Genomic DNA, 16,262 nt, shown 5'->3' on the forward strand with positions numbered 1-16,262 from the left:
AATAGCTCCTGCCGCTCCATCGCAAACCTGTATGCTGCTGGACTCTTCCCACCCGATATCTGCACTGCAATCTCCGCAGGAGTTTGGGGTTGGGCTCCCAAAACTAGCTCAAACGGACTTGCTTCTGTTGCCGAGGATTTTTGAAGATTGTAGCAAAATTGCGCACTATCTAGCAACTCCAACCAGTTTCGTTGCATTGCTGTCACGTAGTGTCTCAAATATTCCTCTAGCAAAGCATTTATCCTTTCCGTCTGCCCATCGGTTTGCGGATGGTTCGCAGTTGAAAACTTCAGCCTTGTTCCCATCATGTTGAACAATGCTGTCCAGAATCTGCCCGTGAATCGCACATCGCGATCACTCACAATGTCTGAAGGCACTCCAAAGTACTTCACCACGTTGCGGTAGAATAATTCAGCGGCCACTTCGGCTGTACACACCGTCGGGGCAGCGACAAACACCGCATACTTGGTGAATCTGTCCACAACCACCATGATTGTGTTCATGCCATCCACCTTTGGAAAACCAACAATAAAATCCATTGAAACTGACACCCAAGGCTTTTCTGGAATCGGCAGCGGCTGTAACAAGCCTGCCTCTCGTTGCCGCAAAGTCTTGTCTTGTTGACACACTAGACAAGTCCTTACGTAAAGTTCCACATCATCCTCCATCTTCGGCCAATAATAAGTTTGCGACAAGAGAGCAAGCATCCTTTCCCGGCCAGGATGTCCAGCCCACTGCGGATCATGCGTCTCCGTCATTAAGTATTTTCGCAGCTCTCCCTTTGGCACGAAGATTCGACCCCCTTTTGCATAGAGTAGGTCCTGCTCTAACCAATACCTCCGTATTGTCCCTTCTCGTACAAGTTCCACCATTTTCTTGTACGCTGCATCCTCCGTAGCAGCTTGGCGAAGTCGATCCAGCATATCTGACTCCACCTGAACAATAGCAAGAACATTAGCTATTACCTCGCGTCTGCTGAGTGCATCCGCAACCTGATTGTGGCTCCCCGGTTTGTGCTCCCATACGAAATCATATTCGGCCAGAAATTCCTGCCACCGATCTTGTCGTTGCGACAATTTCTTTTGCGTCTTGAAGAATGTATTAGCAACATTGTCGGTCTTGACAATGAATTTTGGCCCCAGCAGATATACTCTCCATATGCCAAGGCAGTGCACGACTGCCGTCATTTCCTTCTCGTGTGTTGAGTAATTCCGCTCCGCATCATTTAGCTTCCTACTCTCGAAAGCAATCGGATGTCCCTCTTGAATGAGCACTCCACCAATAGCCCTATCCGAAGCATCAGTATTCACTTCGAATGGCTTCTCAAAATCAGGCAGCCCCAAAACTGGAGCTGACGCTACCGCTGTCTTCAGCTTCTCAAAAGCTTGCTCGCAGTCAACTGTCCATTCCCATCTCCGATCCTTCTTGAGAAGATCTGAGAGAGGAGTTGTCTTCTTGCTATATCCCTCAATGAACCGTCTATAGTAGTTTGCAAGCCCCAAAAATGACCTCAATTCCGGGACTGATTTTGGTGTTGTCCATTCAATGATGGCTTGGATCTTCCGTGGATCCATCTTCACCTGTCCTTCTCCAATTAAATGGCCTAAGAACATAATTTCAGATTTTGCAAACTCACATTTTTCCTTCTTTACATACAGTTCATGTTCTCTCAATTTACCTAAGACTTTAGAAAGATGAGTTACATGTTCTTCAATTCCTCTACTATAGATTACAATGTCATCTAAGTAGACTACAACAAAATTGTCTAAGAAATCATATAACACATCATTCATTAAATTACAAAACGTTGCTGGAGCATTTGTTAGGCCAAACGGCATAACTAGAAACTCGTACGAGCCATACCTCGTCACACAAGTAGTCTTATGCTCATCTCCGTCAGCAACTCTCACTTGCCAATACCCCGATCGCAAGTCCAACTTCGTAAAGATCGAAGCGCCACACAATCTGTCCATCAAATCCTGAATCAAAGGAACATGATACTTGTTTTTGATTGTTACCTTGTTTAGTGCTCGGTAGTCCACACACATGCGAAGGCTCCCATCCGCCTTCTTTTGGAACAAAACCGGAGCACCATATGGAGCCTTGGAAGGTCGGACAAATCCTGAATCAATCAGCTCTTCCAACTGCTTCCTCAATTCGGCCAATTCTTTTGGCGACATTCGGTAGGGAGCTTGAGATGGTGGCTTTGCCCCCGGCACCAGCTCAATTCGATGGTCGATGGCCCTCCTGGGCGGGAGTTTCTTCGGTAGCTGAGGCGGCATCACATCTTCGAATTGCTGCAGCACGCTAGCAATCTCTTTCGGCACCTCCTCACAATAGTCGGCTTTTTCCTCCACTATTGTTGCTAGAAAAACTTCCCCTTCTTTCCGCAATGCCTTCTCAATAGCAATTGCCGATATCAAGCTCTTCTTTCCTTTCACAACGTTCGCAATTGCGACGTTTATACATGGGATGAAGCATGGGCATCCCTCACTCGCAACCATGATTCCATTGAGATATGACATTAATACAATCTTGGCTTTCCGTAAGAAATCAAGGCCAAGAATAATGTCGTAATCATCAAGAGTTACAACCAACACATCTTGCTTACCTCTCCACCGATCCAGCACTATCGGCACATCGTAAGACATCCTAGCAATCCTTTGCGCCTTCGAGTTCACTGCCTTCATGGATGTCTGGCTATCACTCAGCCGCAAGCCAAGTTCCTTCACCAGCCGATCTGCCACAAACGTGTGGGTTGCGCCTGAATCCAGCATAGCATTTATGTCTTTGCCATTTATCCCGATCTTCACATACATCAGGTTGTCCGAAGCCCCTGGCTTCCCTTTTCTCAATGTATCAATTCTCGCCAAGTCTTTCTCAACATGGCAGGTTTCGGCAGCCGCATCCCCTGATTCAGCTACCAGGCAGTTCAACACACGCATAGGATTGACACGCGTAACTACCCCCTCTTCCTCATCGCTATTCCCAGCCCGAATATCATTCAACTTCTCCCTCTTTGGGCATTCCCTCGCAAAGTGAGGACCATCACAAATGAAGCATGTAAGGTTCGGTTTAGTACCATTACCTGGTGTGCTCGTAAATTTTGACTTGCCCTTCTCCGCGGCAGTAGCCTTTCCAGCACCCCCACCAAACTTCTTCTTTGGCCTTTCCTCCTTGCTCTTCCCCTTGAAGGAGGCTGATTTATAGCTCTCTCTCGTAGGAGCTTTATAGTCCACCAAGTTGTCCGCGGCAGCAATAGCAGAAGACAGATCCTTCACATTCTGTCGTCGTAGTTCCGCTTGCGCCCAAGGTTGTAATCCGGACATAAAATTGAACAACCTGTCCTCCTCGGACATATTCTCGATGTCGAGAATTAAAGAACTGAAAGACTTCACATAATCACGAACTGACCTGTCTTGTTTGAGTCTTTTCAATTCGTCTCGTGCAATCCACGATGTGTTGTTCGGGAGGAACTGCTCCTTCTTGAGACGCTCCCATGTCTCAATCTTTGGACGTCCCGCACTTAGATCGTCTTTGGTTCTCGTCCTCCACCAAAGCTTTGCGTCACCCGTGAGATACATCACGGTGAGATCAACTTGTTCTGCTGCGCCTATCCTCGCAACACTGAAGTATTGCTCCATGTCCCATAAGAAATTTTCCAGCTCTTTGGAACTTCTTGCTCCACCAAAACATTTTGGTTCGGGCAACTTAGGCTTAGAAGAACTTACCCCAAGAGGAGTGTTTGTGACTGCCCTCTTTAGAACAGCAATCATCTCTTCGGCAGCAGCCAATCGCTCACTCGATTCTGCTGCAAGCGAGATGTACAAGCTCTCAGCCCGTTCAGCGCTTTCCATCGCTTCCTTTAAGCGATCCATTATAGAGCGATCTTCCTCTTCCTCGTCTGGCCCTATCAAAGTCTCCAGACGTGTAAGCCGTTCCCGAATGGCTTCCATGGCTTCGGGTTGCACGTTGTTGAATCAACCGTGCTCTGATACCAATTGTCACGGGGTTAATTTTTCGCAACTAAACTTAACCCAATGCGGCAGTCTAGCCCCAACTAGACTCAGCCTTGCCTCACCCTTTCACTCGTGTTTTCCTACGACTATGTGTTTCGCTCACTCAAGGAGGTTCTCACACTCGCCTCGTCGTAGACAATAAGTAAACACAAGCAACACAAGCACACTAGAGTTTTACAAGAATCCCTCTCAACCTTTATTTATCTCGTCAACAAAGGAATACACAAAAATGGTGTGTGCTATGCACAAATTGCATGCTACACGGCAGAGGCTTGGCAGCCTATTTATAGCCAAATGTGAGATTCCATCCTCACCTATAATCCCCTAATTTCGGGGCATAGTGGAGCATTATCTCCCCCATGATCACCCTTTACATGGACTAGTGGAGCACTACCTTCCCCATTATCCTTAGTGGGTTGGTGAAGCACTTTGTCCTCCATTATCTGGCCCCTCCACCCATGATTCTGCCTGCCCTCATAGCAGCCCCAATTGTCTGCCTTGCTGTGTCAGCTGCTGACTTAGAAAGTCCATTGTCTAAGCCCCACGTCCATGCCAAGTCGCCAGCTCAAAGACTTGCACAGACCCTTGCACGCTGCCTGCCGAATTCGTTTCTGCCGCAGTCCATCGCTGCCGAATTCTAGGCAATGTGCCTTCGTTGGCGCGCCCTGCGCCTAGACCTCTAACAGAAGGGCTCAGTTGGAAAGGGGTTCCTCTCTCTCTCTCTCTCTCTCTCTCTCTCTCTCTCTCTCTCTCTCTCTCTCTCTCTCTCTCTCTCTCTCTCTCTCTCGACTAATCATTCATCTTCATTGCTCCAGCTGCTTTAGGTCTTATCATTAGCGTCGTACTGTTTATTTTTACATTTTAAAAAAAATTAATTTTTTTTTACTTCAAATTAATATTTTTTGATATGCTAATATAAAAAATAATTTTAAAAAAATATTATTTTAATATTTTTATAAATAAAAAATATTTTAAAAATAACAACAATCACATACGAAATGTGACCGTAAATCTCTTTAAAGTTAAATGGCTTGAGGTGCAGGCCGAAGATCATATTTTTAAGCCCAGGACACTTTTTAAAGGCGCATTGTGTTTCTTGTTAATGGGTGAGGAATTTTACCTGGACTGATAACAAAGCTTGTTGATATTATAATAATAGTTATTTTTTAAAATATTTTTTATTTTAAAATATATTAAAATAATAATTTATTAATAATTAAAATTTATTTTTAATATTAATATATTAAAACTATAAAAATACCAAAAAATAGTTAATTTGAAGAAAAAATTAAAAAAAAATTCAGTTTTTTTCAGAAGTATTTTTAAAATATAAAAATAATTTTAAATGGCTAGTATTAGATACTATTAGGCTACTTGATTTAGGCTCACACTTCACATTTCTACTTTCTACTGTGTTGTTTGTAAATTGAGGTTTGCAAGGTCGAACCCTGTCTATGTGCGTCTATAATTCTTGCTCTGACTTGAACAAGAGAAACCACAAATTAAATAACAATTGTGATGATAAAACTTTAATTACCTGTAAATTTATATCAAACTCAATCCGAGTATTAACATAAAAAAAGCTTAGAATACCAGATTTATCAAATTTATTAAATTATTCAATAGATTTTTTTAATTAAAATAACATTTTATTTTTTAATGTTAATTCTATCATATTTAGTTCAGATAACATGATCGAATAACTAAAAACCTAGTCAAATAAAACAAATTAATATTCCATTTAGTTTAACTTAGAGATTTGATGTGAATCAAGTTTCAATCTCAATTTTTTCAAGATTTTAAAGTCAATTCAAATAAATGAGTTAAGTTTAATTGGCATGCTTCCCTGCACGCTTGCAAGAACAGCGAGCGATGGCAAGATATTTTCCGAGGTTCTGCCAAAAGTGTACAAGTTCATGGATAATAAATGTTTGTGCATTGACAATTCCCCGCATCCACCAATCATCACACAGCAAAAAAAATACCGGAACTTTCCAGGCCACCCCTCCCAAGAAAAAACCCTCGGAATTTGCAAAATCACCATCTTTACACTTCCAGACTGATCCACACCCTTCATCATAAATCCACACCATTGCACGTTCAAGTTTCGCGAAGCACCCAGTAATTGTTCCGGACTCAAAACCCCAAACCCGACAATCAACCACTTTCTTTTACTGGAAGTCACGTAAAAGACACCAGGTGTCAATTTATACGCTATTAGATTACTTGTAAGTATGTGCCAAGCGCATCCTACGGCTACAAGCACGTGAGGCTAAAATTATTCCGTCGACGAAAGTGACAAGATCTTGTCTCCTGTACGATGTCTTGTGTGGGAACCACTCTCGGAACTGATGCCTTGCATTATGGAGCTCGTGTCTGAAAGATATTTTTGTCTGTGACCTTTTTAACCGTACACGTGTCTATTAATTTTCGCGCAAGTCCTTTGATTATTGAAAATTAGTTTACAGCCCGTGATTATTATGTATTGATTTCGGAACCATATTATATAATATTTTGAATAGCATAATGAATACAAGGAAAACCCATGATGGAGGGTGCCTTTTTTTTATGCAGTGAATTTTTTAAATGAGAACAATTTAATGTAATGTTTGTAAGTATTAATTTTTTTTCTCGATGCATGTTCTATTATATATATAACTGATAGAAATTTTTTTTAATTAATTAATCATTTATGGTTTTTTTCTGCAAAAATGATAACATGAAGTTGTGAATTGTATACAGTTGGTGGAGTGTTTTTTATTTGTCAATAACGTTAATGATAATTTAGAATTTATCGGGTAAGATTTAATTGATATCTACAAAAAGAAATATTTAAAAAATATGTTCAAATTCTTTGTAATTAAGATTCAAAACTCCTACATTATTATCTCTCGGAACCATATAAAATTTCTCGTATAAAATAACACGAACATTGATTCTCATGTCACGATCAACATGATTTGGACTCCAAGGCAGTGACGATACGGTGGTCGAGGGAAGAAATAAAGGAGTGGGTTAGGATAAGCCAGCAAAACGATGGCGCGAACCAAGTAATTCGGAAGAAGACAGCACGGTAAGCTTTAGAATTTAGATAAGACGAGGATCTTGTCTTGGCGTAAGCGTCCAAAAAAAGCGGGAGAAATTAGAAATCTCCATTTTTTACCCTTTTTTTATATATATAAAAAAAGCAATGGTGTTTCGTAATAGAGTTAAAACAAGTTAGTGACGCACATGCCGAAACTTTATACGAGGGGAATTAGCAACTACCACGTGATTTTCACCATTCTACTCGGCAATTTCTTGTTTTCAGTTGTGAATTATCGAAGATGCTTTGGATTGCGTTCTTGAAAGTTTAATCCTTGTGTTATGTTTTTTTTTTTATTATTATTAACATGGTATGTATGCACATGCTTTGGATTGTTTCTGGACATACTTGCGTGTACTTTAACTAATTCCACGAGTCCTGAAATTAATGACTATTTAAATTTTCAGTAGTCATCATATTAATAACTACATAGTTCGAATTTGAGACTTGAATCATGTATTTGATCGAGAATGTGCACAGGTGGTAACTAAGGATATTAACCATGATTATTACTTGATGGATTCATCTAAAACCTTGTCGACTCACCTTCCTGGCAGGAGGGTTAAATGAGTTTTGATATAATTACTGCAATGGATTCATTGATTCGGTTAAAATTTAATTTAATTTTTTAAAATAAAATAAAATTGTTTTAAATTAAAAAAAATAATAATTTAATTAAACAAAGTCAACTTAATTTATCCTATAACTTGAGTTTTGAATCAGTTTTGTATTTAATAAATTTGATATGATTCCTAGGATTTTGATAATGCTAATATATTGTACTGGATAGGAATCGATGGTTTAAATAGCTTATAAGTTTTGCGTACTATTTTTAAAAGATTTATTTTTCTTGAGAAAAAAAAATCTAATAGGAGGCTATGAGTCTATGCGTGAGATAATATATTTTAAGGCCAGCTATGTAGTAGATCTGACCCAAAATCATCATTTTTTATTTTATTTTTTTTCCCTTTATGATTTAATTGCCGGAATAAATCCCAGATAGTTTTTACATGCTAAAATTAAAATTTTCTGATAAAATATCAAACAAGTTAGACTCGGGAGATTGACACGAATCTAAATTAAACTAGATTTCAACAAAAAAAAGAAGAAGGAATTAACCTATTGTGACATGATAAAAAACAAAAAAACAAATTGCCTTCTAATATGATTAATTCAATTAAAATATATTGATTTTTTAAAAAATAATAATATTATTTTTTTATAAAATAAAAAATAGATTGACCATGAACTTAACCGGTTAATCTTATTGGTAATTTGTGGACTCCATGCACTTATCACAACTAATTATTACATCTCAATGCCGATTTGTTTTTATGTTTTAAAAGCGTTTTTCAAAAAATTTAATTTTTTTTTATTTTAAATTAATATTTTTTTGGTGTTTTCAAATCATTTTGATATGCTGATGTTAAAAATAATTTTTTAAAAATAAAAAAACATTATTTTAATGCATTTCCGAGTAAAAAACACTTTAAAAAACAACCGCAACTACACTCCCAAATATGCTGTCACACTTCGACCTTGAACCGATTTGTTGTTGTACCGTGCACAATGTATTATGATCATGGGGATAAACTAGGGGTGATCATTTTCGGTTCGGTTTGGTTTTTATCAAACAAAAAGTAACCAAATCGATATTTAAAAAAAAAACTAAAACCGAAACCAGTTCAAACCGGCCGGTTTCGGTTCGGTTCGGTTTTTTTGGGACAGAACTGGTTCAAACCGGTTTGGATTGGTTTTTTCAGTTTGGCTCGGTTTTTTCCGGTTTGGGTTCGGTTCGGTTAGGTTTTTTTTATTTTAGATTTATAAAACCGAAACCGAACCGGTCAGTTTTTGCAAAATTTTAATCGGTTTTTTTTTACAGTTCGATTTTTTCAGTTATTTTTTTTCTAGTTTTCTCAGTTTTTTTCCTCATTCACTGGGATAAACAGCTCACCGCTGGTCTGCATGGTAATTATCTGGCTTGCACATGCTAATTGCGAGGCGACATTGATGCAGTGGTGATGTGATTAATTTTAATTTTTCTATTTACTCTTTAATTCAATCACTGATCACAGACTACCTCTTGAGGTTTGATCAGTCAGCTAAATTTCTCGATTGTTTGAGTTTATTAACACATCTAACCTCAAACATTAATCAATAATTGATCCAAGGTGTCCTGATCACCATATATTGCTTCATTGAGTGAAACTTTTGATCTAAGGTGTTCATCATTCTTTCAAAACTTGTAGCAGTGTCTATAGATGATTGCGGTAAAGACATTTATTGTTTTTGTTTTGATATGTTATTTTAAAAAATAATTAACGAGAGGGTAATAATTTACTATTTTTTAGCCTAGTTAAACATCGAAATTTTTCACGTCATGAATATTTTATTTTTATTGGCTGAAAATATTTTATTATAAAAAATTAGAGATATTCTACTGATCATGCTTCAACTCTTTCTCTTCAATAAAAAGTGTTGGGGCTATAAAAAAAAAGAATATATTTCAAAAGCAGGTTTAATTTTTCTTTGTAAACAAAAAACATATCTATTCTAGAGCTTTATTTCAAATCATGACTATTTATTTTTTTAAACAATACTCATTTAATTATTGGAGGTCCTCAAATATATAATTTTTTTTTTTAGATATTAAATATAACTCACAAGCCACCTTTCTAATAATAGATGAATTCAGAATAAAAAATTAAACTAAATATCTCATATATCAACTTCGTCATGAGATAAAATCTCACCTCATCAATGGATATACTATCCATTTATATGCATGAATCATTGAATCCGAATAATTGATTTACATAACAACAATTTAATCAGTATCAAGACAAGAATTGCCCACAAAACAATCGCTACGTGTGACATGATAATTTTTATGTCGAAGAACACATTCCAGTACTGCCCAGATTACCCATCATGGGGTCTCGTTCTAGGGGCTGGCTACTTTTTAAAACGTAAATTCGACAAATTTTATAGTAATTAAATTGAAATGTTTGACACTAGGGAAAAAATAAAAGTAAGAATGATGGAATGATTAGAAATAGTTTTTGAATGGATAAAAATATTTTTTACGGAGCTGAATATGATTTTTTATATTTTTCTATCTATTCTTTATTGAATAAAATAAATATGAATAATTATATCTTTCATAAATATTATAATAAATAGTTAATTTCGACTAAGCAAGTTCACGATGATAGATAAAATATGATCAGAATTAATTTGTTGGTTTTTGATGTCTTGATTGTTTAAAAAAAAGGGTTTAATCACTTAATTATGATTAAAAATATTGCTAATGATCATGTTATTCGAGATCTTCTTCTTCGTTTTCCTTCTTGTTCTTCATGTTTAATGACAAAAACATTTTTTAAAATATTTGTTCTTTGATAAAATGGAGATCAGTTAAATTTTCAATGAGTTATTTATTCCCAAATTTGGGCATTCACTAAAAATATTTTTTTTTATCTCTATCAACCAAAGCAAAATATAAATTAATTTTTAGTAGAATATTAAATAATTTTTTAAAATACTTTTCAATAATTTTGACATGTTAATATAAAAAATAAAATAAAATAAAAATATAAAATTAATATTTTAATATTTTTAATTAAAAAATATTTTACATCCCACACGCTAACCTAATATTACAAGATGATTATTCATATATTTACACACATGGTAAAATTCAATAAATTGGAAGTACTAAAATCTTCACACGCATCAACGACTAGTCAAATGCTACCTGCACACACAACCATCAAATGCTTAGTCAAATTGACAATTTTTTTAACACTAATGTGGCAATTGAGTTGGAGATTATCAGGACGCTAACTAAAACAAGCAATTTTTTCCAACCGTCGGATGATCTCGGACTCCTCCCATCCACGTGGTATGATCTCAGTGGTAGCCACAACTTAACTTCCTTTCAAGAACAAAACGCCAAAAACCGAGTACGTGGACACAGATCAGCACTTTAAAAAGAAACAAAACCGAACCCATACCCGATACATTGCACGCTCCATGCTCCACGAAACAGGTCAAACACTCAGAATCATAAATTATTATTAACATACACTAAAATTTCCATTTCATAGCAATGCACAATGAAATGTCTAAGGCTTTTTTCATTTTGATTTTAAAAAATTTCGAGGACTTTTTTCTTTTCTTTTAAAAAAAATTATTTTTCAATATTAAATTTACTAGAGGTTAGATTTCATGATTTATTTCAATTTACTTTTTATGAAACTATCACATTCTATGACTCAAGTTTAGCAGGTTAACCAAGTTGACTCAATTTATTTTTCTAGTTGAATCTAGTTTTTAATATTGAGTTAATTAAAAAATAAATTTAATTTTTTCTATTTGTTTTCTATAGAGTTATTACTTACCATGGACTCATGACCTAGATAACAAATTTGACAGGTTACAAAAGAAAGGTAATCTGAATCAATATGATATGTTGTCATTTTAATATTTTTTTAAAAATATCATCTTACTTATTTTTTAGTTAAACTATATTGTTATCAGTTATCCCGTTTGTTTTTAAACTTTTCAAGCGATCAAGTTACATTAGATGAATGCTCATATAGTTATAATTTTTTTCCTGTTAAAAAACAAATTATTAATACATGAATATATTTTTTAAAAATTTAATCTGGCATAGCAGTGTGGCCCAGGAGAATAATTTAGTTCATAATCCAAAACTTATCTCTATCATGTTTTAAGTTGGAAAAAAACATCAAAAATTCAATTAACTAGATTATTATTGATTCATTCTAACTTAATTAAATTAAAATAAAATAATTTTTGAAAAATACAATAAAATAATATTATTTTAATAAAAATAATTTATAGTTAATCTAATATTCTAATGATTCAATATCTTTTACGAGTGTTCATACATCTATATTCAAACCCGAAACATTAAAACACGCTTACAATTGGCAATCTATAAGCCGCAAACCCATAGAAAAACCGTGAACTATCATGTGAAAGAATGATAATTTATGTTCTCAAAACCGAGTTAATGGATTGGTACATCGTGGATCCTACGTGGTAATTAATAATCGAAGCTGTTTTTTTTAAAAAATTCAAGAAAGAAGGATTCCTTATTTCTTACGGGGACGGGAAACTGACAGCGACAAGGATCATAGTAGAGAGAAGAAAAAAAAATGTTGTCAAAATTTTGTCGCAGTAATATTAATGTACGATCTTGCACTATAAATAGCAGACCTTGTTTTCACCTGCCTTCATCTTCTACTGGGTTCTCTTTAAACTTCTTCAAAGCAAAAACCAAAAAGCCTTCTCTTTCTGGTATTCACCATCCGTTCTTTTGTTGCTATTTTTATTTTTCTTTTGGGTTTCTGAGAAAATTTGAACAAAATCTGACACCCTTTCTCGTCTCTTGGAGTTTGCAGGTATTCTTCGAATTATAAATCACTCTCTTTGTTAGCATTTCAGGTAAGTTCTTCATCTTCTTTCTAGTTAGTTAGCTGTCCTTTATCTATACAGATTTTGATTTTGATGATTTTTGTGAAGCTTTTTTTGTGCATTAATAATGTATGTATTTATAATTGTAGAGGAGCGAAATCCCATCAACCCCTTTAAGAAAGGAAGAGGAAAAGGAAGCAATGACGATCAAACCGGCGGTTCGAATTTCGGAAAGCAAATTGGTCGTTAAAGACCGGACGATATTGACTGGTGTACCAGACAATGTTATGGCAACATCTGGTTCAAGTTCAGGTCCGGTCGACGGAGTGTTTCTAGGTGTTGTTTTCGATCAAGAAAATAGTAGACATGTGGTTTCTTTGGGTGCTCTACGTGATGTCCGGTTCATGGCTTGTTTCCGGTTTAAGCTATGGTGGATGGCTCAAAAGATGGGAGATCAAGGGAGAGATATTCCTCTAGAGACACAGTTTTTATTGGTGGAAACTAAAGACGGTTCCCACCTTGAATCAGACGGTGGAGATGAAGAGAATCAGATTGTATACACTGTTTTCCTGCCGTTGATTGAAGGATCATTCAGGGCCTGTTTGCAGGGGAATGTTGACGATGAGCTTGAACTCTGTTTGGAAAGTGGTGATGCAGAGACTAAAAGGACATCGTTTTCTCATTCTGTGTTCATTCATGCTGGGACGGATCCGTTTAGGACTATAACGGAGGCTGTTAGAGCCGTCAAGTTGCATCTGAAGACTTTCCGTCAACGGCACGAGAAAAAATTGCCTGGAATTGTTGATTATTTTGGTTGGTGTACCTGGGATGCCTTCTATCAAGAAGTTACACAAGAAGGGGTGGAAGCCGGGCTAGAAAGTCTGGCTTCTGGTGGTACCCCACCAAAGTTTGTGATCATTGATGATGGATGGCAATCGGTCGGTGGTGACCCACAAGAGGAAAGCAATGATCAAGATGAGAAGAAAGAAAATCAGCAACCGTTGCTTAGGTTGACTGGGATTAAAGAAAATGCAAAGTTCCAAAAGAAAGATGATCCAACAGCGGGGATTAAGAGCATAGTGAATGTAGCAAAGGAAAAACATGGGCTAAAATATGTGTATGTGTGGCATGCTATTACTGGATATTGGGGTGGGGTCCGCCCAGAAGTTAAGGAGATGGAGGAGTATGGTTCAACGCTGAAATATCTGATGGTGTCAAAGGGGGTGGTGGAGAACGATCCCACATGGAAAAACGATGCCTTGGCGTTGCAGGGATTAGGGCTGGTGAATCCAAAAAATGTGTACAAGTTTTATAACGAGTTGCATAGTTATCTGGCATCTGCTGGCATTGATGGGGTTAAGGTGGATGTTCAATGTATATTGGAGACACTTGGTGCTGGTTTGGGTGGTAGGGTTCAATTGACTAGGCAATACCATCAGGCCCTTGATGCTTCTGTCGCTAGGAACTTCCCTGATAACGGCTGCATTGCTTGCATGAGCCATAATACTGATGCTTTGTACTGGTAATTTGTTAAAAACCACCATTTTTGTTTTGTTTGTGAGTTTGGGGCTTTAATCTGATGTGATGTGGTGCTTTGAAATGTTATGGTGCAGCTCCAAACAAACGGCAGTGGTGAGAGCATCGGATGATTTCTACCCGCATGATCCAGTATCACACACCATCCATATAGCAGCGGTGGCGTATAACAGTGTTTTCTTGGGAGAGTTCATGCAGCCTGATTGGGACATGTTCCATTCTCTACATCCAACTGCTGAATATCATGCTTCTGCTAGGGCTATTAGTGGTGGACCCATCTATGTTAGGTAATAAATCATAGCCCTTCATCATCATCATCATTCAATTTTACCATGTAAAATTAAGATATGAAAGTTACTAATGATCAAGTTCTTGTGTTCTATAATTTGCTAAATGGTGGGTGGTGGTAACATTTTTTATGAACAGTGATGCACCTGGGAAGCACAACTTTGAGCTACTAAAGAAATTGATCCTTCCTGATGGGTCAATTCTTCGAGCCCGTTTGCCTGGTAGGCCTACCCGTGACTGCTTGTTCTCCGACCCAGCCCGCGACGGTGTTAGGTAACCTTTATCTTTATTCCGTAATAATTTTATCAACTAAGCTAACTAGCACAACATGGATAAAAAAAATCTGAATTTTAGCTATTTTTTGCATCCTAGAAATGTTGAATTATTAGGCATTTTTCTTAACCAAAATCTCTTTGATGGCAGCTTATTGAAAATATGGAACATGAACAAGTTCACAGGGGTCCTAGGAGTCTACAATTGCCAAGGAGCAGCATGGAACAACACTGAAAGAAAGAACACGTTCCACCAAACCAAAAATGAGGTACTGACAGGCGCCATTAGGGGTCGTGATGTGCACCTCATCGCTGAAGCTGCCATGGACCCCAACTGGGATGGTAATTGTGCTGTCTATTGTCATCGGACTGGAGAACTTATCACCCTCCCATACAATGCAGCATTGCCAATGTCACTCAAAGTCCTTGAGCATGACATATTTACAGTCACACCCATCAAGGACTTGGCACCCGGGTTCAGCTTTGCACCCCTGGGGCTAATCAACATGTTCAATGCTGGTGGAGCCATTGAGGGGCTGAAGTATGAAGTGAAAGGTGGTGCTGAATTATTAAATCTTGATGATGGATATAAGGGTGAAAGTAGTTGTGTGAGTGAACAGAGGGTGGAAAACTATAGCGATGAACTGGTAGGGAAAGTTAGCATGGAGGTTAAAGGATGCGGCAAGTTTGGTGCTTACTCATCTGCTAAGCCAAGGAAGTGCATTGTGGACGCAAATGTGGTCGAATTTGTGTACGATTCAGATTCTAGTTTGGTTAGTCTTAGCTTGGATAGCATGCCTGAGGAGGGCAAGCTTCATGTAGTTGAGATTGAGTTATAGGAGAATTTTTGTTAGAATAGAGTCAAGGGCTGGACTGGTGGTGGTTTGGGTACTGGGGTATTTATTGTACGTGCGTGCCATGTATCCCCTCTACTTTGCTTCCCTTTGTGGTTTGCTAGTTAATGTAATCATGCAAGGAATAAAAGGGGGGAGGATTAAATAAGATCTCTGCCATCTACTTGTTTGATCAATACTCTGTTCTGGACTAAGCTCATATACCTTGACTCTTGCAAAAATCTATCTCCACATCATTAGATACAACCGGAATCACTGAAAATGTCGATGATGATTAAGAAACAACAACTACTTCCTCGTTTCAGTAATCCAACTTAAGCAACTGCTAGAAACCAGAAAACAAAAAATATAGAATCAGCTTTGGATAGTTGTGTTCGGGGTGAAGTCAAGCGATCCATTTCATTTTAAGACCCACCTACATATGCTCAGTTCCCTCAACCAAAAAGCAAAGAAAAATGTGAAAAATAAAATAAAAATCAAGTTTCAGTAATGAAGATTTAGGATATACAAGTATGAACTATGGTCTGATGTACATCCCACCATCATGTTAGAAGCTAATTATCAGAATTCACCATCTTCAGAGCCTTTGCCGTTACCGGTTTGGTATCGCATTAGCTTCTCAATGGTGTTGTGTGGTTAGCTAGACATCAACAACTAGCCCAAGCACCTGTATATGTTTAGAGCTGATAATAGATAACTGCTGCTAGTGTGCCATGAGCTTGTCCAAATCTTCTAGTCAATTAAAACAACAACAAAGAAAAAT

General features: G+C 37.3%; 1 protein-coding gene across 2 annotated transcripts; it reads left to right on the forward strand.

Annotated features, from left to right (window-relative positions):
* The first annotated feature begins 12,275 nt into the window (after positions 1-12,275).
* Positions 12,276-15,675, forward strand: LOC7470076 (probable galactinol--sucrose galactosyltransferase 6). Of its 2 annotated transcripts, none has more exons than XM_024590529.2 (6): positions 12,276-12,432; positions 12,530-12,579; positions 12,699-14,071; positions 14,163-14,372; positions 14,512-14,646; positions 14,797-15,675. In XM_024590529.2, exons 1-6 carry the CDS (start codon positions 12,291-12,293, stop codon positions 15,482-15,484), a joined length of 2,598 nt encoding a protein of 865 aa, XP_024446297.2. In that variant the 5' UTR covers positions 12,276-12,290; the 3' UTR covers positions 15,485-15,675. The 2 variants fall into 2 exon arrangements, with proteins under 2 accessions (XP_024446297.2, XP_024446298.2); XM_024590530.2 differs by having other exon boundaries at positions 12,312-12,432; positions 12,537-12,579.
* Positions 15,676-16,262: the final 587 nt, after the last annotated feature.

This window comes from Populus trichocarpa, chromosome 18 (assembly GCF_000002775.5).
Source record: "Populus trichocarpa isolate Nisqually-1 chromosome 18, P.trichocarpa_v4.1, whole genome shotgun sequence".
Lineage (NCBI taxonomy): Eukaryota > Viridiplantae > Streptophyta > Magnoliopsida > Malpighiales > Salicaceae > Populus > Populus trichocarpa.

Bases quoted from the DNA above. Each gene is read 5' to 3' on its own strand.
- LOC7470076 (XM_024590529.2), top strand. From the start codon at position 12,291: ATGTTGTCAAAATTTTGTCGCAGTAATATTAATGTACGATCTTGCACT. The intron at 14,072-14,162 runs GTAATTTGTTAA...GTTATGGTGCAG, and splicing joins AATACTGATGCTTTGTACTG to CTCCAAACAAACGGCAGTGG. The intron at 14,373-14,511 runs GTAATAAATCAT...TTTTATGAACAG, and splicing joins GGTGGACCCATCTATGTTAG to TGATGCACCTGGGAAGCACA.